This window comes from Nerophis lumbriciformis, linkage group LG16 (assembly GCF_033978685.3).
Source record: "Nerophis lumbriciformis linkage group LG16, RoL_Nlum_v2.1, whole genome shotgun sequence".
NCBI lineage: Eukaryota > Metazoa > Chordata > Actinopteri > Syngnathiformes > Syngnathidae > Nerophis > Nerophis lumbriciformis.
The window spans coordinates 28,652,099-28,679,607 of record NC_084563.2 but is presented as its reverse complement, the minus strand read 5'-3'; the positions used below and the strand labels follow the sequence as shown (position 1 = coordinate 28,679,607).

General features: G+C 42.1%; 1 protein-coding gene across 1 annotated transcript in view; it reads right to left on the bottom strand.

Annotated features, from left to right (window-relative positions):
- LOC133617136 (multiple PDZ domain protein) overlaps positions 1-27,509 on the bottom strand; it is a 154,325-nt gene that overhangs the window by 19,625 nt on the left and 107,191 nt on the right. Inside the window, exons 29-34 of the mRNA XM_072914912.1 lie at positions 25,470-25,561; positions 25,308-25,401; positions 21,885-21,962; positions 18,920-19,258; positions 17,533-17,616; positions 2,824-3,017 (exon numbers count right to left, since the gene is read on the bottom strand). Of these exons, the coding sequence (XP_072771013.1) occupies positions 2,824-3,017; positions 17,533-17,616; positions 18,920-19,258; positions 21,885-21,962; positions 25,308-25,401; positions 25,470-25,561 (881 nt within the window). The remainder of the gene's footprint in view (positions 1-2,823; positions 3,018-17,532; positions 17,617-18,919; positions 19,259-21,884; positions 21,963-25,307; positions 25,402-25,469; positions 25,562-27,509) is intronic.

Below are 27,509 nucleotides of genomic sequence, written 5' to 3'. Positions count from 1 at the left end.
AAGCATCATTTGTCATAGGGCAGACGACTCAGTTCTAGGGTCAGAAGCATCATTTGTCATAGGGCAGACGACACAGTTCTAGGGTCAGAGGCATCATTTGTCATAGGGCAGACGACACAGTACTTGGGTCAGAAGCATCATTTGTCATAGGGCAGACGACACAGTTCTAGGGTCAGAAGCATCATTTGTCATAGGGCAGACGACACAGTTCTTGGGTCAGAAGCATCATTTGTCATAGGGCAGACGACACAGTTCTAGGGTCAGAAGCATCATTTGTCATAGGGCAGACGACACAGTTCTAGGGTCAGAAGCATCATTTGTCATAGGGCAGACGACACAGTTCTCAGGTCAGAAGCATCATTTGTCATAGGGCAGACGACACAGGTCTAGGGTCAGAAACATCATTTGTCATAGGGCAGACGACACAGTACTAGGGTCAGAAGCATCATTTGTCATAGGGCAGACGACACAGTTCTAGGGTCAGAAGCATCATTTGTCATAGGGCAGACGACACAGTTCTAGGGTCAGAAGCATCATTTGTCATAGGGCAGACGACTCAGTACTAGGGTCAGAAGCATCATTTGTCATAGGGCAGACGACAGTTCTTGGGTCAGAAGCATCATTTGTCATAGGGCAGACGGCACAGTTCTCGGGTCAGAAGCATCATTTGTCATAGGGCAGACGACACAGTTCTTGGGTAGGAAGCATCATTTGTCATAGGGCAGACGACACAAGTCTTGGGTCAGAAGCATCATTTGTCATAGGGCAGACGACACAGTTCTAGGGTCAGAAGCATCATTTGTCATAGGGCAGACGACAGTTCTCAGGTCAGAAGCATCATTTGTCATAGGGCAGACGACACAGTTCTTGGGTCAGAAGCATCATTTGTCATAGGGCAGACGACACAGTTCTTGGGTCAGAAGCATCATTTGTCATAGGGCAGACGACAGTTCTAGGGTCAGAAGCATCATTTGTCATAGGGCAGACGACACAGTTCTCGGGTCAGAAGCATCATTTGTCATAGGGCAGATGACACAGTTCTAGGGTCAGAAGCATCATTTGTCATAGGGCAGACGACACAGTTCTAGGGTCAGAAGCATCATTTGTCATAGAGCAGATGACACAGTTCTCGGGTCAGAAGCATAATTTGTCATAGAGCAGATGACATAGTTCTCGGGTCAGAAGCATCATTTGTCATAGGGCAGACGACACAGTTCTTGGGTCAGAAGCATCATTTGTCATAGGGCAGACGACAGTTCTAGGGTCAGACGCATCATTTGTCATAGGGCAGACGACACAGTTCTTGGGTAGGAAGCATCATTTGTCATAGGGCAGACGACACAGTTCTTGGGTCAGAAGCATCATTTGTCATAGGGCAGACGACACAGTTCTAGGGTCAGAAGCATCATTTGTCATAGGGCAGACGACAGTTCTCAGGTCAGAAGCATCATTTGTCATAGGGCAGACGACACAGTTCTTGGGTCAGAAGCATCATTTGTCATAGGGCAGACGACACAGGTCTTGGGTCAGAAGCATCATTTGTCATAGGGCAGACGACAGTTCTAGGGTCAGAAGCATCATTTGTCATAGGGCAGACGACACAGTTCTCGGGTCAGAAGCATCATTTGTCATAGAGCAGATGACACAGTTCTAGGGTCAGAAGCATCATTTGTCATAGGGCAGACGACACAGTTCTAGGGTCAGAAGCATCATTTGTCATAGAGCAGATGACACAGTTCTCGGGTCAGAAGCATAATTTGTCATAGAGCAGATGACATAGTTCTCGGGTCAGAAGCATCATTTGTCATAGGGCAGACGACACAGTTCTTGGGTCAGAAGCATCATTTGTCATAGGGCAGACGACAGTTCTAGGGTCAGACGCATCATTTGTCATAGGGCAGACGACACAGTTCTAGGGTCAGAAGCATCATTTGTCATAGGGCAGACGACACAGTTCTAGGGTCAGAAGCATCATTTGTCATAGGGCAGACGACACAGTTCTCGGGTCAGAAGCATCATTTGTCATAGAGCAGATGACACAGTTCTAGGGTCAGAAGCATCATTTGTCATAGGGCAGACGACACAGTTCTAGGGTCAGAAGCATCATTTGTCATAGAGCAGATGACACAGTTCTCGGGTCAGAAGCATCATTTGTCATAGGGCAGACGACACAGTTCTTGGGTCAGAAGCATCATTTGTCATAGGGCAGATGACACAGTTCTAGGGTCAGAAGCATCATTTGTCATAGGGCAGACGACACAGTTCTAGGGTCAGAAGCATCATTTGTCATAGGGCAGACGACACAGTTCTCGGGTCAGAAGCATCATTTGTCATAGAGCAGATGACACAGTTCTAGGGTCAGAAGCATCATTTGTCATAGGGCAGACGACACAGTTCTAGGGTCAGAAGCATCATTTGTCATAGAGCAGATGACACAGTTCTCGGGTCAGAAGCATCATTTGTCATAGGGCAGACGACACAGTTCTTGGGTCAGAAGCATCATTTGTCATAGGGCAGATGACACAGTTCTAGGGTCAGAAGCATCATTTGTCATAGGACAGACGACACATTTGGGAAATCCACAAACACTCGACAAACAATCTGCCACCTGTCTGCCCGATCACTAAGTTGATGATCAAAGGCGAGACACGAGACCTGACCAACGACTTGTAGTCCAGGACTAAAATGACAGATGTAGAAGTAAACAATTACACTACTATGCCTGGTGTGTGTACTCTTAAAGGTACAACATATTACATATTGTTATGAAGGTGTCTGTTACTACATTATATATAAACTTGCAAATATAAACAACATTCTGACCTTTTCCCCACAGTGGTGAAGCCCAGACCCTGGTCAGGATGAGGTCTCAGCAGCAGACTGAAGACGTCCCAAAGATCTTCTTCCCTGAAGGCCTGCTGGGGTCTGAACACCTTCAGGTCCACTTGATGCCTGCTCAGCCTCAGCACCGCTATGGCCTCATCGTGGCTGGCCTGGCGCAGGTCAATACTGTTCACCTGAGCAAAGAAAGACTTTAAATGATTTCTTTCTCTTTCATTAGTCTGTGCAGATCACTAAGACCCGAGTGTGATGGCACAAAGTCAAGCTGCTGATAGGCAGGAGGAACACTGGAACACTTCATTGTCCAGCATGACAAGTGTGGATGTGGATGTCGTCCATTCATTTCAAATGGGAAAACATTTCGGCTAATCTGGGAATGTTATGAACATGCTGGCTTGAGTGTGCAGTAAAGTGGAATGTGGAACACTTTCAATCGGCTGAGAAATGTGGGAGTTGTGGAATTAAGAAAGATTGTCATTCATTTGAATGGAAAATTCCTGGAAATTTGGGATTTTTAGAAAAAACAAAAATTTTCCTCAAACTGTCCTTGATGATAGGAATAGACTAGACCTGGATGATAGGAATAGACTAGACCTGGATGATAGGAATAGACTAGACCTGAATGACAGGAATAGACTAGACCTGGATGATAGGAATAGACTAGACCTGGATGAAAGGAATAGACTAGACCTGGATGATAGGAATAGACTAGACCTGGATGATAAGAATAGACTAGACCTGAATGACAGGAATAGACTAGACCTGGATGATAGGAATAGACTAGAGCTGGATGATAGGAATAGACTAGACCTGGACGATAGGAATAGACTAGACCTGGATGATAGGAATAGACTAGACCTGGATGATAGGAATAGACGAGACCTGGATGATAGGAATAGACGAGACCTGGATGATAGGAATAGACGACAACTGGATGATAGGAATAGACGACACCTGGATAATAGGAATAGACTAGACCTGGATGACAGGAATAGACTAGACCTGGATGAAAGGAATAGACTAGACCTGGATGATAGGAATAGACTAGACCTGGATGACAGGAATAGACTAGACCTGGATGATAGGAATAGACTAGACCTGGATGATAGGAATAGACTAGACCTGAATGACAGGAATAGACTAGACCTGGATGATAGGAATAGACTAGACCTGGATGAAAGGAATAGACTAGACCTGGATGATAGGAATAGACTAGACCTGGATGATAAGAATAGACTAGACCTGAATGACAGGAATAGACTAGACCTGGATGATAGGAATAGACTAGAGCTGGATGATAGGAATAGACTAGACCTGGACGATAGGAATAGACTAGACCTGGATGATAGGAATAGACTAGACCTGGATGATAGGAATAGACGAGACCTGGATGATAGGAATAGACGAGACCTGGATGATAGGAATAGACGACAACTGGATGATAGGAATAGACGACACCTGGATAATAGGAATAGACTAGACCTGGATGACAGGAATAGACTAGACCTGGATGAAAGGAATAGACTAGACCTGGATGATAGGAATAGACTAGACCTGGATGACAGGAATAGACTAGACCTGGATGATAGGAATAGACTAGAGCTGGATGATAGGAATAGACTAGACCTGGATGATAGGAATAGACTAGACCTGAACGATAGGAATAGACTAGACCTGAACGATAGGAATAGACTAGACCTGGATGATAGGAATAGACTAGACCTGGATGACAGGAATAGACTAAGCCTGGATGATAGGAATAGACTAGACCTGGATGATAGGAATAGACTAGACCTGAACGATAGGAATAGACTAGACCTGGATGATAGGAATAGACGAGACCTGGATGACAGGAATAGACTAGACCTGGATGATAGGAATAGACTAGAGCTGGATGATAGGAATAGACTAGACCTGAACGATAGGAATAGACTAGACCTGGATGATAGGAATAGACTAGACTTGGATGATAGGAATAGACTAGACCTGGATGATAGGAATAGACTAGACCTGGATGATAGGAATAGACTAGACCTGGATGACAGGAATAGACTAGACCTGGACGATAGGAATAGACTAGACCTGGATGACAGGAATAGACTAGACCTGGACGATAGGAATAGACTAGACCTGGATGACAGGAATAGACTAGACTTGGATGATAGGAATAGACTAGACCTGGATGACAGGAATAGACTAGACCTGGATGATAGTAATAGACTAGACCTGGATGACAGGAATAGACTAGACCTGGATGATAGGAATAGACTAGACCTGGACGATAGGAATAGACTAGACCTGGATGACAGGAATAGACTAGACCTGGATGATAGGAATAGACTAGACCTGGATGACAGGAATAGACTAGACCTGGATGATAGGAATAGACTAGACCTGGATGACAGGAATAATAAATAGGTTGAGTTGTTTTAATCAGTCCAGAAATGTTGACAATGTAACACTTTGTAATGCCCGAATGCTGCTGGGATAGGCTCCAGCACCCCCGCGACCCCAAAAGGGACAAGCGGTAGAAAATATATGGATGGATGGATTTCGGAATTCCTGAAATTTTGTGAAAATACCTATTTGTATAAAACAAAAATGTACCTTTAATGTCCCAACTAAATGGAATGTTTTGATGTTGAAATGGGTTGAAAAATGAATAAGGAGAAGCCAAAATACAAAGGACAGAAATACAGCTGTGGAAAAACGGAAATTCTGGGAATTCCTGGAATAATTTTGAACTTGTAAAATGGGATTTTGAATGTCCAGGATGAGTGGAATGTGTTGATGGTGAAACGGTTTAAATCGGGTGAGAAATGTGGGAGTTGTGGAATTAAGAAAGATTGTCATTCATTTGAATGGAAATGTCCTGGAAATGTTGGATTTTCAGATAAACAAGAGTTTTCCTCAAATTGTCCTAGACCTGGATGATAGAAAAAGACTAGACCTGGATGATAGGCATAGACTAGACCTGGATGAGAGGAATAGACTAGAGCGGGATGATAGGAATAAACTAGACCTGGATGACAGGAATAGACTAGACCTGGATGATAGGAATAGACTAGAGCTGGATGATAGGAATAGACTAGACCTGGATGATAGGAATAGACTACACCTTGATGAGAGGAATAGACTAGACCTGCATGATAGGAATAGACTAGACCTGGATGACAGGAATAGACTAGACCTGGATGATAGGAATAGACTAGAGCTGGATGACAGGAATAGACTAGACCTGGATGATAAGAATAGACTAGACCTGGATGATAGGAATAGACTAGACCTGGATGATAGGAATAGACTAGACCTGGATGACAGGAATAGACTAGACCTGGATGATAGGAATAGACTAGACCTGGATGACAGGAATAGACTAGACCTGGATGATAGGAATAGACTAGACCTGGATGATAAGAATAGACTAGACCTGAATGACAGGAATAGACTAGACCTGTATGATAGGAATAGACTAGAGCTGGATGATAGGAATAGACTAGACCTGGACGATAGGAATAGACTAGACCTGGATGATAGGAATAGACTAGACCTGGATGATAGGAATAGACTAGACCTGGATGATAGGAATAGACGAGACCTGGATGATAGGAATAGACGAGACCTGGATGATAGGAATAGACGACACCTGGATAATAGGAATAGACTAGACCTGGATGACAGGAATAGACTAGACCTGGATGATAGGAATAGACTAGACCTGGATGATAGGAATAGACTAGACCTGGATGACAGGAATAGACTAGACCTGGATGATAGGAATAGACTAGAGCTGGATGATAGGAATAGACTAGACCTGGATGATAGGAATAGACTAGACCTGAACGATAGGAATAGACTAGACCTGAACGATAGGAATAGACTAGACCTGGATGATAGGAATAGACTAGACCTGGATGACAGGAATAGACTAAGCCTGGATGATAGGAATAGACTAGACCTGGATGATAAGAATAGACTAGACCTGAACGATAGGAATAGACTAGACCTGGATGATAGGAATAGACTAGACCTGAATGACAGGAATAGACTAGACCTGGATGATATGAATAGACTAGAGCTGGATGATAGGAATAGACTAGACCTGAACGATAGGAATAGACTAGACCTGGATGATAGGAATAGACTAGACTTGGATGATAGGAATAGACTAGACCTGGATGATAGGAATAGACTAGACCTGGATGATAGGAACAGACTAGACCTGGATGACAGGAATAGACTAGACCTGGACGATAGGAATAGACTAGACCTGGATGACAGGAATAGACTAGACCTGGATGATAGGAATAGACTAGACCTGGATGACAGGAATAGACTAGACCTGGATGATAGGAATAGACTAGACCTGGATGACAGGAATAGACTAGACCTGGATGATAGGAATAGACTAGACCTGGACGATAGGAATAGACTAGACCTGGATGACAGGAATAGACTAGACCTGGATGATAGGAATAGACTAGACCTGGATGACAGGAATAGACTAGACCTGGATGATAGGAATAGACTAGACCTGGATGACAGGAATAGTTTGAGTTGTTTTAATCAGTCCAGAAATGTTGACAAAGTAACACTTTGCATACCTGCCAACTTTTGAAATCAGAAAAACCTAGTAGCCAGGGTCCAAGGGCCGCAGGCCCCGGTAGGTCCAGGACAAAGTCCTGGTGGGGGGTTCCTTCGCCCCCCGACGCAAAATGATTATTAGCATTCAGACAGGTTAAAATGTTGCTAAAACCATCACTTTTCTATCAGTCACAGTGACTTTTCAAAACAAAAATATTACAGCAAAAATCATATGGGTTGATTGACATGTTTATTCTGTAAGCTAACTTCAATAGTTTGAAATTATTTTGACAGTTAATGCCAGTTATCCTGTCAACCTTTCACAAAACTTCAATTTGTTAATTGAAAGTATAAACAGTATAAACACTTTTTACAGTAAACAAATGGTAAAACAGTACTAAACAATTCCATAAAAAAAAAAAATTGGTGTCATTATTAACTTTCTGTCCAAGCTTGTATAATCTACTGCCTTGTTCAATTGTAAAAAATATTCTGTGCCTAAAATTCACATTTCTATCACTATTATCATACTGTAAACATGGTAAGCTAACTTCATTAAAATTAATAGTCCTGTCAATAGCATGGAATTACAATTCAAATGTAGTTTTTTTGTAAGCCTTTCAAAAGAATTCAAAATATGAAAAATTAATGAAAATTAATTTAAGCCATCAGACACTTGAAAAGTGGCACATCACATCTCTAATGTAATCATTTTAACTTTTCAACAGAAATAGCACTGCAAAAATATTAAGGACATACTTCTGTATTTTGGTAGTTATGCTCTCAACATTTAACAAGATTTCTTCAACTTGGACTTGAAAGCATAAATAGTATAAACACTTTTAACAGTATAACAGTACTAAACAATTCCAATAGATAACATTGGTGTCATTACCTTTTTGTTTGCTCAATTATTGCCTCCGTAAATAAAACTTCGGCATTTATCACATCCAAAGAATCTGTTTGGGCGACGAAAAACGTTGAAAGTTTTCCACTTGTATCGCTAGCAACGGCATTAGACTTGTGTTTTTTTGTCCCAACGTGGTCTTTTACATCGCTAATTCCTCCGTGTCCGATCGAAAAATCTTGTCTGCACAAGGTGCAATTCGCGTAGTTTTCACCCTTTTTGGAACGGATAATTATTCCCGGATAGGCTTTTGAATATTCTTCACGGAATGACTGCAGTTTTCTTTTCGGTTTATGTTGAGTAAATGTGATCTCATTGTTATTAATGCTGTTTCTGTGTATCATGAGAAGAAAGGCTTGCTGTTGTTGTTATGCGCCTCCAATAGGTTATATACAGTAGTGCAGGTTCTTCCGCGCTATCGTCACGTGATCTCTTCCGGTTCACTTCGCGCGAGAGAATATGAGATACACACAGAAAAGTTCGATGGAGTTGTGTTCTATTTTCCACAGTTACCGATGTTTTGTTTCCCGGTGCTGTGAGGCATTGTACTGAACCATCCTTAAAATAAACCATCATCTTTCATATATATACAACTGGAGTATTCATTGAAGATGAATGAAGAAAGAGGAAACCCAACAGTTTAAGACTCGTATGCGATTTTTCTCCGGCTGATTCCATGATCGTTCGCTCGTTTGGAAACAATGGCCTCGTGCTTGGCAGCGGTGCTATAAATAGCCTCGCGCATTCGGAATGGCTCGATAGGAAGTTACGGGAAGCAGTGTCGATTGTCATTGTTACGCGATTTCGTGAATAAAACTTAAAAAAAAAATTTTTTTTTTAATTAATGAAAAGCCGTATTTTTTATCACTGCAACCGTAACCCGGAATAGGTTGATGAAAACCGTATTAATTACGGGAAAACCGGAGTAGTTGGCAGGTATGACTTTGTAATGCCCCGAATGCAGCTGGGATAGGCTCCAGCACCCCCCGCGACCCCAAAAGGGACAAGCGGTAGAAAATATATGGATGGATGGATTTCGGAATTCCTGAAATTTTGTGAAAATACCTATTTGTATAAAACAAAAATGTACCTTTAATGTCCCAACTAAATGGAATGTTTTGATGTTGAAATGGGTTGAAAAATGAATAAGGAGAAGCCAAAAAACAAAGGACAGAAATACAGCTGTGGAAAAACGGAAATTCTGGGAATTCCTGGAATAATTTTGAACTTGTAAAATGGGATTTTGAATGTCCAGGATGAGTGGAATGTGTTGATGGTGAAACGGTTTAAATCGGGTGAGAAATGTGGGAGTTGTGGAATTAAGAAAGATTGTCATTCATTTGAATGGAAATGTCCTGGAAATGTTGGATTTTCAGATAAAACAAGAGTTTTCCTCAAATTGTCCTAGACCTGGATGATAGGAAAAGACTAGACTTGGATGATAGGAATAGACTAGACCTGGATGATAGGAATAGACTAGACCTGGATGATAGGCATAGACTAGACCTGCATGATAGGCATAGACTAGACCTGGATGATAGGAATAGACTGGACCTGGATGACAGGAATAGACTAGACCTGGATGACAGGAATAGACTAGACCTGGATGATAGGAATAGACTAGACCTGAATGATAGGAATAGACTAGACCTGCATGATATGAATAGACTAAAACTGGATGATAGGAATAGACTAGACCTGCATGATAGGAATAGACTAGACCTGGATGACAGGAATAGACTAGACCTGGATGACAGGAATAGACTAGACCTGGATGACAGGAATAGACTAGACCTGGATGATAGGAATAGACTAGACCTGAATGACAAGAATAGACTAGACCTGGATGACAGGAATAGACTAAACCTGGATGATAAGAATAGACTAGACCTGAATGACAGGAATAGACTAGACCTGGATGATAGGAATAGACTAGACCTGGATGATAAGAATAGACTAGACCTGAATGACAGGAATAGACTAGACCTGGATGATAGGAATAGACTAGAGCTGGATGATAGGAATAGACTAGACCTGGACGATAAGAATAGACTAGACCTGAATGATAGGAATAGACTAGACCTGGATGATATGAATAGACTAGACCTGGATGATAAGAATAGACTAGACCTGAATGACAGGAATAGACTAGACCTGGATGATAGGAATAGACTAGAGCTGGATGATAGGAATAGACTAGACCTGGACGACAAGAATTGACTAGACCTGAATGATAGGAATAGACTAGACCTGGATGATAGGAATAGACGAGACCTGGATGATAGGAATAGACTAGACTTGGATGATAGGAATAGACTAGACCTGGATGATAGGAATAGACTAGACCTGAATGATAGGAATAGACTAGACCTGCATGATAGGAATAGACTAGACCTGGATAATAGGAATATACTAGACCTGGATGATAGGAATAGACTAGACCTGGATGATAGGAATAGACTAGACCTGGATGATAGGAATAGACTCGACCTGGATGATAAGAATAGACTAGACCTGAATGACAGGAATAGACTAGACCTGGATGATAGGAATAGACTAGAGCTGGATGATAGGAATAGACTAGACCTGGATGATAGGAAAAGACTAGACCTGGATGATAGGAATAGACTAGACCTGGATGATAGGAATAGACTAGACCTGGATGATAGGCATAGACTAGACCTGCATGATAGGCATAGACTAGACCTGGATGATAGGAATAGACTAGACCTGGATGACAGGAATAGACTAGACCTGGATGATAGGAATAGACTAAACCTGGATAATAGGAATAGACTAGACCTGAATGATAGGAATAGACTAGACCTGCATGATATGAATAGACTAAAACTGGATGATAGGAATAGACTAGACCTGCATGATAGGAATAGACTAGACCTGGATGGCAGGAATAGACTAGACCTGGATGACAGGAATAGACTAGATCTGGATGATAGGAATAGACTAGACCTGGATGATAGGAATAGACTGGACCTGAATGACAGGAATAGACTAGACCTGGATGACAGGAATAGACTAAACCTGGATGATAAGAATAGACTAGACCTGAATGACAGGAATAGACTAGACCTGGATGATAGGAATAGACTAAACCTGGATGATAAGAATAGACTAGACCTGAATGACAGGAATAGACTAGACCTGGATGATAGGAATAGACTAGACCTGGATGATAGGAATAGACTAGACCTGGATGACAGGAAGACTAGACCTGGATGATAGGAATAGACTAGACCTGGATGATAAGAATAGACTAGACCTGAATGACAGGAATAGACTAGACCTGGATGATAGGAATAGACTAGAGCTGGATGATAGGAATAGACTAGACCTGGACGATAAGAATAGACTAGACCTGAATGATAGGAATAGACTAGACCTGGATGATAAGAATAGACTAGACCTGAATTACAGGAATAGACTAGACCTGGATGATAGGAATAGACTAGAGCTGGATGATAGGAATAGACTAGACCTGGACCATAAGAATAGACTAGAACTGAATGATAGGAATAGACTAGACCTGGATGATAGGAATAGACTAGACCTGGATGATAGGAATAGACGAGACCTGGATGATAGGAATAGACTAGACCTGGATGATAGGAATAGACTAGACCTGAATGATAGGAATAGACTAGACCTGGATGACAGGAATAGACTAGACCTGCATGATAGGAATAGACTAGACCTGGATGATAGGAATAGACTAGACCTGGATGATAGGAATAGACTAGATCTGGATGATAGGAATAGACTAGACCTGTATGACAGGAATAGACTAGACCTGGATGATAGGAATAGACTCGACCTGGATGATAAGAATAGACTAGACCTGAATGACAGGAATAGACTAGACCTGGATGATAGGAATAGACTAGAGCTGGATGATAGGAATAGATTAGACCTGGACGATAGGAATAGACTAGACCTGGATGATAGGAATAGACTAGACCTGGATGATAGGAATAGACTAGACCTGGATGATAGGAATAGGTTTGCTTGTTTTGATCAGTCCAGAAATGTAATTGACAATTGTTTTTTTTGGAATTCCTGGAATTGTATTAGTACTCCTGTAAAATACATGTAGTACCTCTAATATCTGTAAAGTACATGTAGTACCGCTAATATCTGTAAAGTACATGTAGTACCTCTAGTATGTGTAAAGTACATGTAGTACCTCTAATATTCTTCCGGTTCCGGTTCACCGTGCGTGACTGCTCGCTGACTGCTCGCTGTTTCGAAAAAGCTAAGTATCGTTCTATTTGTGTGCTTTTAAATTGTTCTGCAGCTTTCTTTATTACTTTCTCAACATATTTAGTAGTACTATTTAACTTGCAAATCACCCGATCTCTGTCTCTCCACCCCTCCCGCAGCTAGCTAGCAGCTAGCTGCTAAGCTAACGAAGCTAGCGCGGAGAAAGGCGTCGCCGGGCGCCGGTCAGAAGGAGTCTACTCCTGCACACCGTGACCAGGACTTCTCGGAAGACAGCAGGAACTTCACTCGGTGACAGAAAACACCGTGAGTATGGCTTCCTGCGCGTCTTGCACCTTACTCACGGAGAGGCTGGCTCTGCTAGAGGGCCGTGTCCGCCAGTTAGAGCAGAGTAATCTCGTAACTTTAGATGTTGCGGACACATCTGCTAGCGTTAGCTGTAGCGAGCTAACTAGCCCAGCATGTAGTAGTCCTAAGCGGCCTACAAGCTACGGTGTACCGGTTGAGACGCATAATAGATTTAGCTCTTTAGCTAGTCCTACACCCCAGTCTACCGGGCACCACACCTTAGTCATAGGGGACTCCATCACCCGAAACATAAAGCTTAGCAAACCAGCCACAATTAAGTGCATCCCGGGGGCCCGAGCACCTGACATAGAGGCTAATCTTAGGGAGCTAACTCGCAACAGGCCTAGTAAACACGTACGACAGGCTAATCGCACCACTAGTTATGCGAATATAGTTGTACACGTTGGCTCCAATGACACTAGAATGAGACAGTCAGAGATTACAAAGAGAAACATAGCCAGGACTTGTGATCTCGCTAGAAAGATGTCCAGGCATCGAGTAATTGTCTCTGGCCCCCTGCCTGCGAGAGGCAATGATGAGAGATATAGCAGATTAGTCTCGCTTAACAAGTGGCTGGCTAGCTTCTGTAGACAACAGGGACTAACGTTTATTGATAATTGGCCCTCTTTCTGGGGCAAACCAGGCTTGCTGATGAGGGACGGCCTTCACCCTAACCAGGAAGGCGCCATCATCCTGTCTAAGAATATAGACTACTGTTTAAGTCACATTTGACTAACTACACTAGAGCAAGCCCGGTCACAGGCAATTACAGAGCCTGCTAGTCCGGGTGAGGAGTCAGTTAAGCTAGAACTAGCCAGCGCCAGGCTGGATAATTCCTGTACGCATAGCAATTTTCTTAGAATAACACACAACTCACATAATGTGTTTTCTGTTGTGAATGTGTCCGGGGTAGATATGCATTCTACTGAGGTGGCAAATCATGATGCGTTTAGTCGATCGCAGCATCAAGCAAACAATCTGAAAATTCCCGTCGTATCAATTCCTAGATATGGTCGAAACTATTTAAAGTGCACTACGTATAATAAACGCAACATTATTAATATTTCTACTACGGATAATTTAAACAAAAACTCGTCAAAACAGCCCAATACTTATAATATGGGCTTTTTAAACATAAGATCATTGTCTCCCAAAACGTTATTAGTTAATGAGGTCATTAGAGACAACAATCTTAACGTCATTGGTCTTAGCGAAACCTGGCTCAAACCAGACGAATTTTTTGCGCTAAATGAGGCATCTCCTCCTAACTATACGAATGCGCATATTGCCCGTCCCCTTAAAAGGGGTGGGGGGGTCGCATTAATATACAATGAAAACTTTAACCTTACCCCTAACCTAAATAATAAATACAAATCGTTTGAGGTGCTTACTATGAGGTCTGTCGCACCGCTGCCTCTCGATATGGCTGTTATCTACCGCCCCCCAGGGCCCTACTCGGACTTTATTAATGAATTCTCAGAGTTCGTTGCTGATCTAGTGACGCACGCAGACAATATAATCATAATGGGGGACTTTAATATCCATATGAATACCCCATCGGACCCTCAGTGCGTGGCGCTCCAGACTATAATTGATAGCTGTGGTCTTACACAAATAATAAATGAACCTACGCATCGCAACGGCAATACGATAGATCTAGTGCTGGTCAGGGGTGTCACCACCTCCAAAGTTATGGTACTCCCGTATACTAAAGTAATGTCCGATCATTACCTTATAAAATTCGAAGTTCTGACTCATTGTCAACAAACTAATAATAATAATAACTGCTATAGCAGCCGCAACATTAATGCCGCCACAACGATGACTCTTGCTGACCTACTGCCTTCGGTAATGGCACCATTCCCAAATTATGTCGGCTCTATTGATAACCTCACTAACAACTTTGACAATGCCCTGCGCAAAACCATTGATAGTATAGCACCGCTAAAACAAAAAAGGGCCCTTAAAAGGCGCACCCCATGGTTTACAGAGGAAACCAGAGCTCATAAATTATCATGTAGAAAGTTGGAACGCAAATGGCGCGCGACCAAGCTTGAGGTTTTCCATCAAGCATGGAGTGATAGTTTAATATCGTATAAACGCATGCTTACCTTAGCTAAAGCTAAATATTACTCAAATCTCATCCGCCTCAACAAAAACGACCCTAAATTTTTGTTTAGTACAGTAGCATCGCTAACCCAACAAGGGACTCCTCCCAATAGCTCCACCCACTCGGCAGATGACTTTATGAATTTCTTTAATAAGAAAATTGAACTCATTAAAAAGGAGATTAAAGACAACGCATCCCAGCTACAACTGGGTTCTATGAACACAGATACAACTGTATCTACGACGGATACTGCAATACAAAATAGTCTCTCTCTTTTTGATGAAATAACATTAGAGGAACTATTACAGCGTGTAAGTGGGATAAAACAAACAACATGTTTACTTGACCCACTTCCTGGGAAACTTATCAAGGAGCTTTTTGTATTATTAGGTCCATCAGTGCTAAATATTATAAACTTATCACTTTCCTCTGGCACTGTTCCCCTAGCATTCAAGAAAGCGGTTATTCATCCTCTGCTCAAAAGACCTAACCTTGATCCTGACCTCATGGTAAACTACCGACCGGTGTCCCACCTTCCCTTTATTTCGAAAATCCTCGAAAAAATTGTCGCACAGCAGCTAAATGAACACTTAGTGTCTAACAATCTCTGTGAACCTTTTCAATCCGGTTTCAGGGCAAATCACTCTACGGAGACAGCCCTCGCAAAAATGACTAATGATCTACTGCTGACGATGGATTCTGATGCGTCATCTATGTTGCTGCTTCTTGATCTTAGCGCTGCTTTCGATACCGTCGATCATAATATTTTATTAGAGCGTATCAAAACACGTATTGGTATGTCAGACTTAGCCTTGTCGTGGTTTAACTCTTATCTTACTGACAGGATGCAATGCGTCTCCCATAATAATGTGACCTCTGACTATGTTAAGGTAACGTGCGGAGTTCCTCAGGGTTCGGTTCTTGGCCCTGCACTCTTTAGTATTTACATGCTGCCGCTAGGCGACATCATACGCAAATACGGTGTTAGCTTTCATTGTTATGCTGATGACACCCAACTCTACATGCCCCTAAGGCTGACCAACACGCCGGATTGTAGTCAGCTGGAGGCGTGTCTTAATGAAATTAAACATTGGATGTCCGCTAACTTCTTGCAACTCAACGCCAAGAAAACGGAAATGCTGATTATCGGTCCTGCTAAACACCGACATTTATTTAATAATACCACCTTAACATTTGACAACCAAACAATTACACAAGGCGAATCAGTAAAGAATCTGGGTATTATCTTCGACCCAACTCTCTCGTTTGAATCACACATTAAGAGTGTTACTAAAACGGCCTTCTTTCATCTCCGTAATATCGCTAAAATTCGTTCTATTTTATCCACTAGCGACGCTGAGATCATTATTCATGCGTTCGTTACGTCTCGTCTCGACTACTGTAACGTATTATTTTCGGGTCTCCCTATGTCTAGCATTAAAAAATTACAGTTGGTACAAAATGCGGCTGCTAGACTTTTGACAAGAACAAGAAAGTTTGATCATATTACGCCTATACTGGCTCACCTGCACTGGCTTCCTGTGCACTTAAGAAGTGACTTTAAGGTTTTACTACTTACGTATAAAATACTACACGGTCTAGCTCCGTCCTATCTTGTCGATTGTATTGTACCATATGTCCCGGCAAGAAATCTGCGTTCAAAGAACTCCGGCTTATTAGTGATTCCCAGAGCCCAAAAAAAGTCTGCAGGCTATAGAGCGTTTTCTATTCGGGCTCCAGTACTATGGAATGCCCTCCCGGTAACAATTAGAGATGCTACCTCAGTAGAAGCATTTAAGTCCCATCTTAAAACTCATTTGTATACTCTAGCCTTTAAATAGCCCCCCTGTTGGACCAGTTGATCTGCCGTTTCTTTTCTTTTCTCCTCTGCTCCCCTTTTCCTTGAGGGGGGGGGGGGGGCACAGGTCCGGTGGCCATGGATGAAGTGCTGGCTGTCCAGAGTCGGGACCCGGGGTGGACCGCTCGCCTGTGCATCGGCTGGGAACATCTCTACGCTGCTGACCCGTCTCCGCTCGGGATGGTGTCCTGCTGGCCCCACTATGGACTGGACTCTTACTATTATGTTGGATCCACTATGGACTGGACTCTCACAATATTATGTCAGACCCACTCGACATCCATTGCTTTCGGTCTCCCCTAGAGGGGGGGGGTTACCCACATATGCGGTCCTCTCCAAGGTTTCTCATAGTCATTCACATCGACGTCCCACTGGGGTGAGTTTTTCCTTGCCCGTATGTGGGCTTTGTACCGAGGATGTCGTTGTGGCTTGTGCAGCCCTTTGAGGCACTTGTGATTTAGGGCTATATAAATAAAGATTGAGATTGAATATATGTAAAGTACATGTAGTACCTGTACCATGTGTAAAGTACCAGTAGTATGTCTAAAGTACATGTAGTACCAGTAGTTTGTGTAAAGTATATGTAGTACCTGTAGTATGTGTCAAGTATATGTAGTACATGTAGTATGTGTAAAGTACAAGTAGTACCTCTAGTATCTGGTCCCCAGCCTGCAGTCGTCCATCTCTCTGTGCGGCCCCTCCATCATTCACCTCGTGGACTATGACTGCCCCCTGGTGGAAGATATGAGCAAACACACTTGCTGCTGCAGTGAAATAAAGGTGTGCTTTTAAACTGCTTCTTAACCTTTTCTTAACTAAACTGTCAATAAAATTAAAGTGCAAATGAAAATACAGTTTTACCACTTTAGTCATAATTTGTGTGCTTAAAAAAACGTCTTTCTGACTTCAGCTCTCAACTTGTGTTTGCTGGAGATCATTGATGTCATTACTGCCACAAGTGGTGGAAAGGTGTATTACAACTGAGTGCGATATGGGCCGCAGCTGAGAAACACGTACTGTTTCCGGACTATAGAGCCACACCCACTGAACTTTAGAAGAATATTATACTTTTCATATAGAAGTGGCAGATATATATGTTGAGAAATGAGTTATTTACACAGAAATATTCTGTAAATGTTTATTTACACACCTTTATTGTTTCTAAACGGTGTCTGTGACAGAGCAGTAAAACGGAAAAAATCAAACAAAACAGAAGTCAACTAGCAAGCTAGCTCTCCAATCAGCTAAACAGACTCAACAACTCCACGGTGACGTTTTGGTGAATTTACTGAGGAATTTGTAATAATACTAACACAGACACTCGTGAACGTGTTAGCATATTAGCTAATGCTAATGACACTAGCTTGATTACATTACGACAGCACGTACAAATATGCATGAAAACACTCCTACATACATCACACATGGGACGCTTAGTGAGTAAGAATTGCTTTATCCATCCATCCATCCATTTTCTACCGCTTATTCCCTTTGGGGTTGCGGGGGGCGCTGGAGCCTATCTCAGCTACAATCGGGCGGAAGGCAGGGTACACCCTGGACAGGTCGCCACCTCATCGCAGGGCCAACACAGATAAACAGACAACATTCACACTCACATCCACACACTAGGGCCAATTTTTTAGTGTTGCCAATCAACCTATCCCCAGGTGCATGTCTTTGGTTATATTGTAAAACTTACAAACGTTGCTTGGACTGACAAATGAAGAATGCATACCAGTAGAAACGCTATAGACGGCTAGAAGGCGGAACGGCACTTCTACTTCTGGTTTAAAGCACTAAACGGAAGGACACTGCAGTGAGTAAACTTGACCAAAAGATGAACAATAACACACCTTTTTGTAAAACGATTTGCATTATGGCCGTCAGCGAAGAAAAAAACATAAGTTAGCGCACCGTTTTTTAAGCGGCAGGGATCAAAGTGTAGCAAATATTAGCGGCTTATAGTCAGGATTTTATGATAATTTTTGTCGGCCCTTTCGAGTTAAGAAACACTATCAGAAGCTGAGGGACTCACCAGCAGAGTGTCACACCCTCCCACGATGCTCACACCCAGTCCCAGGTCTCCTTTCCAGATCTGTATGCTGCTCTCCTTGCCAGCTACCACAGAGCAGCTGAGTGGGTGGGACTCTGGGGCGGACTCCGGCCAATCAGAAGGCTCCTTGGCAGCGGGGGCGGAGTAGGAGGAGATGCAGGAGTCCCTCAGGGCGGATGGCGAGGGGCCCGTGGTCTGTGTTGGACAGGAAGTGCAGTCAAGTAGACCTGATGGAAGACTCCAGTCAGGCGGTCTTGGCACCTTCTCCACGTGCTCCTCAGCCCACGCTTTGACTCCCTCTGACAACATTCTTGTGCCGGCCTGCAGGAAGGACAAAGACTTGGAGAACAGCTTGTTTGCATAGTGTGTCACATGCAGGTTCAAAACTAGGGCCTGGGGCCCAACATGAAAGATGATTAGTGCCAGGATCCCAACATGAAAGATGATTAGTGCCTGGGGCCCAACATGGAAGATGATTAGTGCCTGGGGCCCAACATGAAAGATGATTTGTGCCAGAACCTCAACATGAAATATGATTAGTGCAAGGGGCCCAACATGAAAGATGATTTGTGCCAGGACCTCAAAATGAAATATGATTAGTGCCAGGATCTCAACACGAAATATGATTAGTGCCAGGGGCCCAACATGAAAGATGATTAGTGCCAGGACCTCAACATGAAATATGATTAGTGCCAGCGGCCCAACATGAAAAATGATTAGTGCCTGGGGCCCAACATGAAAGATGATTAGTGCCAGGATCTCAACACGAAATATGATTAGTGCCAGGGGCCCAACATGAAAGATGATTAGTGCCTGGGGCCCAACATGAAAGATGATTAGTGCCAGGACTTCAACATGAAATATGATTAGTGCCAGGGGCCCAACATGAAAGATGATTTGTGCCTGGGGCCCAACAGGTAAAGATGATTAGTGCCTGGGGCCCAACATGAAAGATGATTAGTGCTTAGGGCCCAACATGAAAGATGATTAGTGCCAGGATCCCAACATAAAATATGATTAGCGCCTGGGCCCCAACATGGAAGATGATTAATGCCTGGGGCCCAACATGAAAGATGATTAGTGCCTAGGGCCCAACATGAAAGATGATTAGTGCCAGGACCTCAACATGAAATATGATTAGTGCCAGGGGCCCAACATGAAATATGAATAGTGCCTGGGGCCCAACATGAAATATGATTAGTGCCTGGGGCCCAACATTAAATATGATTAGTGCCAGGGGCCCAACATGAAAGATGATTACTGCCTGGGGCCCAACATGAAATATGATTAGTGCCAGGGGCCCAACATGAAAAATGATTTGTGCCTGGGGCCCAACAGGTAAAGATGAATAGTGCCTGGGGCCCAACATGAAAGATGATTAGTGCTTAGGGCCCAACATGAAAGATGATTAGTGCCAGGATCCCAACATGAAAGATGATTAGTGCCTGGGGCCCAACATGAAAGATGATTAGTGCCTGGGGCCCAACATGGAAGATGATTAGTGCCTGGGGCCCAACATGAAAGATGAGTAGTGCCTGGGGCCCAACATGAAAGATGATTAGTGCCTGGGGCCCAACATGGAAGATGATTAGTGCCTGGGGCCCAACATGAAAGATGATTAGTGCCTGGGGCCCAACACAATGCACATTATTTCCAGGGCCACATAAGATGACGTGACGGGCCTTGAGTTTGACACAAGTAATAGAATACTCCGATACTGATCATCCATGAGTAAGTTGTCTGATACTGATCATCCATGAGTAAAATGTCCGATACTGATCATCCATGAGTAAGATGTTTGATACTAATCATCCATGAGTAAGATGTCCAATACTGATCATCCATGAGTAAGATGTCCGATACTGATCATCCATGAGTAAGATGTCTGATACTGATCATCCATGAGTAAGATGTCTGATACTGATCATCCATGAGTAAGATGTCCGATACTGATCATCCATAAGTAAGATGTCCGATATTGATCATCCATAAGTAAGATGTCCGATACTGATCATCCATGAGTAAGATGTCTGATACTGATCATCCATGAGTAAGATGTCTGATACTGATCATCCATGAGTAAGATGTCCGATACTGATCATCCATGAGTAAGATGTCTGATACTGATCATCCATGAGTAAGATGTCCGAAACTGATCATCCATGAGTAAGATGTCCGATACTGATCATCCATAAGTAAGATGTCCGATACTGATCATCCATAAGTAAGATGTCCGATACTGATCATCCATGAGTAAGATGTCTGATACTGATCATCCATGAGTAAGATGTCTGATACGGTCACATGTATCAACTGTACATTGTTATTTAAGTTGAGTACTTTCGACTTTCGGATATTAAAACTACTTCCTGATTCTACATACAAGGTTTGATTCAAACAAAGTCAACAGTACACAAAAGTTACTCGTTTAAATACTTTGTAACCTCAAAGTCCACAGAATTAGTCCAACAAAAACAACAAAAAATTATTTTGAGCAAATAAAAATATTGATTTAATGACTCTAGTATTGATCATACAGCCTTAAAATTGTCGTTATATTCTCCTCTCTATAACTCTTATTTATATATTTCCTGGTAATATCTGTGTACTTTCTACTCTACTTCCTGTCTACTCTTCTAAAAACCTTACTTGGAACTTTTTTTCTGGATGTGGTTTAAAATTAGCTTAGTGATTAGCATGTCTGCTCCTGGCTTTCTCTCGCTGTGAAACATGTTGAGCATTGTCCTGCAGTGATAATAATACTTGGCGATGATACTAAGAAATGCAGTTTATTGTTCATAATAATCATTATCATCTTAGTGTAGCTGCTCCACACTGTGTATAGACGATCATGACACAGACACTCTTGTGAAACATTCTTTTTCACAAGAGTGGTCCGATACTGATTTGTGGCCAATGATCGTAGACCTGTTTTAGGATGTCCCACCTTACTGTTTGGAGACCGGACCACCGGTCCGTCCTTGGATCCTTCTTCTGCCAGACACAGTCCCAGATCCTGCTCCTCCTGGATGGAGCAGACAGACAACACACAGCTCATGTGTCATGTTCTCAGATGAAACACTTAACAACTCATGTGTCATGTTCTCAGATGAAACACTTAACAACTCATGTGTCATGTTCTCAGATGAAACTCTTAACAACTCATGTGTCATGTTCTCAGATGAAACACTTAACAACTCATGTGTCATGTTCTCAGATGAAACTCTTAACAACCCATGTGTCATGTTCTCAGATGAAACACCACAGAAATGTAAATGTTCTCTTAACAACTCATGTGTCATGTTCTCAGATGAAACACTTAACAACTCATGTGTCGTGTTCTCAGATGAAACTCTTAACAACTCATGTGTCATGTTCTCAGATGAAACACTTAACAACTCATGTGTCATGTTCTCAGATGAAACACTTAACAACTCATGTGTCATGTTCTCAGATGAAACTCTTAACAACTCATGTGTCATGTTCTCAGATGAAACACCACAGAAATGTAAATGTTCTCCGGCATCAGGGTCAAGAACTGGACTGTCCGAGCAGTCTTCATGCTCAAAGACTAGATGGGACAGCTCTGGTCTAAGGGGATGGTGCAGGATCTACATTATTAGAGGTACTTTCTACAGGACTGGTCAACAGTCATATTACCAGGATTGATGAAGCCAGACTTTAGGGACTGATCTCTAACTTGAACTGTTTGTGGACCAGACCAAGGCCAAAGATTTGGCAACAATTCCAGCCTCAAGTCTTATTGAATAGGATGCCACAAACCTGTCCATCCAGGATGTGTCTGTACATTGCTGCATTCATCTTTCCCTCCATCAGGTTGGATGGGAAGCGTTGGTTTTCATCCAGGATGTGTCTGTACATTGCTGCATTCATCTTTCCCTCCATCAAGTTGGATGGGAAGTGTTGGTTTTCATCCAGAATGTCTCTGTACATTGCCGCATTCATCTTTCCCTCTACCAAGGCCGAGTCATACCAAAGACTCTAAAAATGGGAGCCATTACCTCCCTGCTTGGCACTCAGCATCAAGGGTTAGAATTGGGGGTTTAATCACCAAAATTGATTCCCGGGCGCGGCCACCGCTGCTGCTCACTGCTCCCCACACCTCCCAAGGGGTGAACAAGGGGATGGGTCAAATGCAGAGGACAGATTTCGCCACACCTAGTGTGTGTGTGTGTGACTATTATTGGTACTTTAACTTTAACCTAACTAGTATTCCAATCTCCCATCCCCACAGCATGATGCTGCCACACCATGCTTCACTGTAGGGATGGTATTGGTGGTGATGAGCGGTGCCTGGTTTCCTTCAAACATTCACGCCAAAGACTTCAATCTTTGTCTCATCAGACCAGAAAATTTAGTTTCTGAGAGTCTTTCAGGTGCATTTTGGCAAACTTTGGACAAAGAAGTGACTTCCGTCTGGCCACTCTACCATGCAGGCCTGATAGGTGGTTTGTCCTTCTGGAAGGTTCTCCCGTCTCCACAGAGGAATGCTGCAGTTCTGACAGAGTGAACATGGTCTTGGTCACCTCCCTGACTAGACTAAGATGAATACAGCAATGTACAGAGACATCCTGGATGAAAACCAACGCGTCCCATCCAACCTGATGGAGGGAAAGATGAATGCAGCAATGTACAGACACATCCTGGATGAAAACCAACACTTCCCATCCAACCTGATGGAGGGAAAGATGAATGCAGCAATGTACAGACACATCCTGGATGAAAACCAACCCTTCCCATCCAACCTGATGGAGGGAAAGATGAATGCAGCAATGTACAGAGACAAATCCTGGATGAAAACCAACACTTCCCATCCAACCTGATGGAGGGAAAGATGAATGCAGCAATGTACAGACACATCCTGGATGAAAACCAATGCTTGCCATCCAACCTGATGGAGGGAAAGATGAATGCAGCAATGTACAGAAACATCCTGGATGAAAACCAACACTTCCCACCCAACCTGGTGGACGGAAAGATAAATGCAGCAATGTACAGAAACATCCTGGATGAAAACCTTCCCATCCAACCTTATGGAGGGAAAGATGAATACAGCAATGTACAGAGACATCATGGATGAAAACCAACGCTTCACATCCAACCTGATGGAGGGAAAGATGAATGCAGCAATGTACAGAGACATCCTGGATGAAAACCAACACTTCCCGTCCAACCAGATGGAGGGAAAGATGAATGCAGTAATGTACAGAGACATCCTGAATGAAAACCAACACTTCCCATCCAACCTGATGGAGGGAAAGATGAATGCAGCAATGTACAGAGACATCCTAGATGAAAACCAACACTTCCCATCCAACTTGATGGAGGGAAAGATGAATGCAGCAATGTATAGAGACATCCTGGATGAAAACCAAGGCTTCCCATCCAACGTGATGAAGGGAAAGATGAATGCAGCAATGTACAGAGACATCAAGATGAAAACCAACCCTTCACATCCAACCTGATGGAGGGAAAGATGAATGCAGCAATGTACAGAAACATCCTGGATGGAAACCTTCCCATCCAACCTGACGGAGGGAAAGATGAATGCAGCAATGTACAGAGACATCCTGGATGGAAACCAACACTTCACATCCAACCTGATGGAGGAAAAGATGAATGCAGCAATGTACAGAAACATCCTGGATGGAAACCTTCCCATCCAACCTGACGGAGGGAAAGATGAATGCAGCAATGTACAGAGACATCCTGGATGAAAAGCTACAGTTCCCATCCAACCAGATGGAGGGAAAGATGAATGCAGCAATGTACAGAGACATCCCGGACACTTTATGTATTGAATCACAAATATTAAAAGTGAATGATTTGGTGCGTTTGCAAACATGTCAAATGATGTCAACTAGAACCTGCTAGTCAAGAATGTGCAACAATTCTTCTTAACTAAATAAGAAATCTAACCTCAGAGGAACATGTCATGTAAAACATGTGTGTGCACGTACAACACTTACAACCTTTAGTATATCAGTATGTGGAATTAAATGATTGAATATATTCATGTTCACAAAGTACTAATATGATCCACTTTATGAGACTGTTCAAACTACAAGTGATAACTAAGTACACAACAATAATTATGATCAACATCTTCTACCTTTTTTAATTTGATAAAGATGATTTATGTATTTAATATGTGTTTACTGACTGTGCTGTGTTATTTATTTAGTCACTGATAAAACTGCTATCATATGAAAAGGAGAAGGATTAAATAAGCTCAGCTTCTTCCTACTCTTTTTCGGACGTGCTGCAATGAAAGAAGTGTGAACATGTGATGCATGACCTTGTATTCTATGTTCTACATCAACTGAATGAAAGATGCCAGGTGACTTACCTGTCGCAGGTGGACATTCTGGAAGTCTCCGGAGGATCCTCCCTGATCCCCAGAGTCTGTCTTGGCGTGGCCAAGGTCTGAGTTGGCCTGGTTTCTGAGACGACAACATGTCTGATTACAGGAGGTCACCGGGGTCACAGTGTGCAGGTGTGCAGGTGTCACCTGATGACAATGATCCTGACTCTGGGAGGAGCCTTGTCGATAATGGCGGAGGCGTTGTGGTGACTGCGGCCGTACAACACCTGACCGTTGATCTGAGGACCACAACAATCACATTTGTTCTTGTCCATCTTGGCTCCTGTCACCATGTCAATGCTGCTCCAGATCAGAGGTTCTCACACATTAAGGTACAGTAGCATAATAGGCCTAAGTATTCATTAAAAACAAAGGTTTTATTTAACAAGCAGATTTATTAAAGGTGTGCTAATTGGAGAAAGGCAGCACTTAGTGTGCTCAAGATGCAAACATTGCACACTTCTAGAAGTTTGTTTTTAATATGGAAGATATGTTAATTATATATATTCTATGTGAAAAACAAAACGTCATTAAAAAACACCATAATTAGTTTTAATCAGCCCTTAAAGGGGAACTGCACTTTTTTTTTTTCTTCCATTTTGTCCATCATTCACAATCCTCATGTCAGACAAGAACACGTTTTTATTTTTTATGCATTCTAAGTCGTGAATAAATGTTAGAAAAAGTCAGCTAACAACGGGGCCTATAGAAGTCACTCTATTCTGCCAATAAAACACTCCAAAAAACATCATTTAGTTTTAAATACATGCTTTAAGTATATATGTAATGTAGTAACACTCATAATAACATGTAATATATACATGATGTAAGTATATATGTCATGTAGTAACATTCATAATAAAATGTAATATATACATGATGTAAGTATATATGTCATGTAGTAACATTCATAATAACATGTAATATATACATATGTAAGTATATATAAAATGTAGTAACATTCATAATAACATGTAATATATACATGATGTAAGTATATATGTCATGTAGTAACATTCATAATAACATGTAATATATACATGATGTAAGTATATATGTCATGTAGTAACATTCATAATAACATGTAATATATACATGATGTAACTATATATGTCATGTAGTAACATTCATAATAACATGTAATATATACATGATGTAAGTATATATGAAATGTAGTTATATTCATAATAACATGTAATATATACATGATGTAAGTATATATATGTAGTATCTAGTAACATTCATAACAACATGTAATATATACATGATGTAAGTATATATGTCATGTAGTAACATTCATAATAACATGTAACATATATATACATATACACTATATTGCCAAAAGTATGGTGTCCAGCCATCCAAATGATGAGAATCAGGTGTTCTAATCACTAATCACAGGTGTATCAAATCAAGTACTTAGGCATGGAGACTGTTTCTACAAACATTTGTGAAAGAATGGGCCGCTCTCAGTGATTTCCAGCGTGGAACTGTCACAGGATGCCACCTGTGCAACAAATCCAGTCCTGAAATGTCCTCGCTCCTAAATATTCCAAAGTCAACTTTATTCTAAGAAAAGTGAAGCGTTTGGGAACAACAGCAACTCAGCCAGGAAGTGGTAGGCCAGGTAAACTGCCAGAGAGGTCAGCATAGTGCAAAGACTTTCTGCACAGTCACTTGCTACACAGCTCCAAACTTCATGTCACCTTCCAATGAGGTGCACCATGTGGTGAGCTCACACTGTAACCAGACTACTAAACCCTGAGGGTTAAGGTTAGGTTAGGCATCCACAGCTGTGTGCAAGCTAATGTCAAGATGCATAAACCTTCTCATTTGATGCCATTGTTTGAGTATTGTAACATTTATATATCAGAAAAGACAGAATTGAACAGTATTAAGTGGTTAACTACTTCCTACAGAATTAAGTGGTTAACTACTTCCTACAGAGGAAATGAAATGTACAGTACTTGAGTCTTTCAACTGTGTTTGTTTTCCACATCATAATATTATCAGTTGTGAACAATTTCTACACTTTGGGAATGTTAAGTTGTCTGTACTGTACACTTTATAAAACTTTATTGGTGGATTATTTTGATATCCATCATTTCCTGTCTTCTATTGTCTTCTATTGTCTTCTATTGTCTTCTATCGTCTTCTATTGTATTCCACTCTGCTCTCCTGGATGAC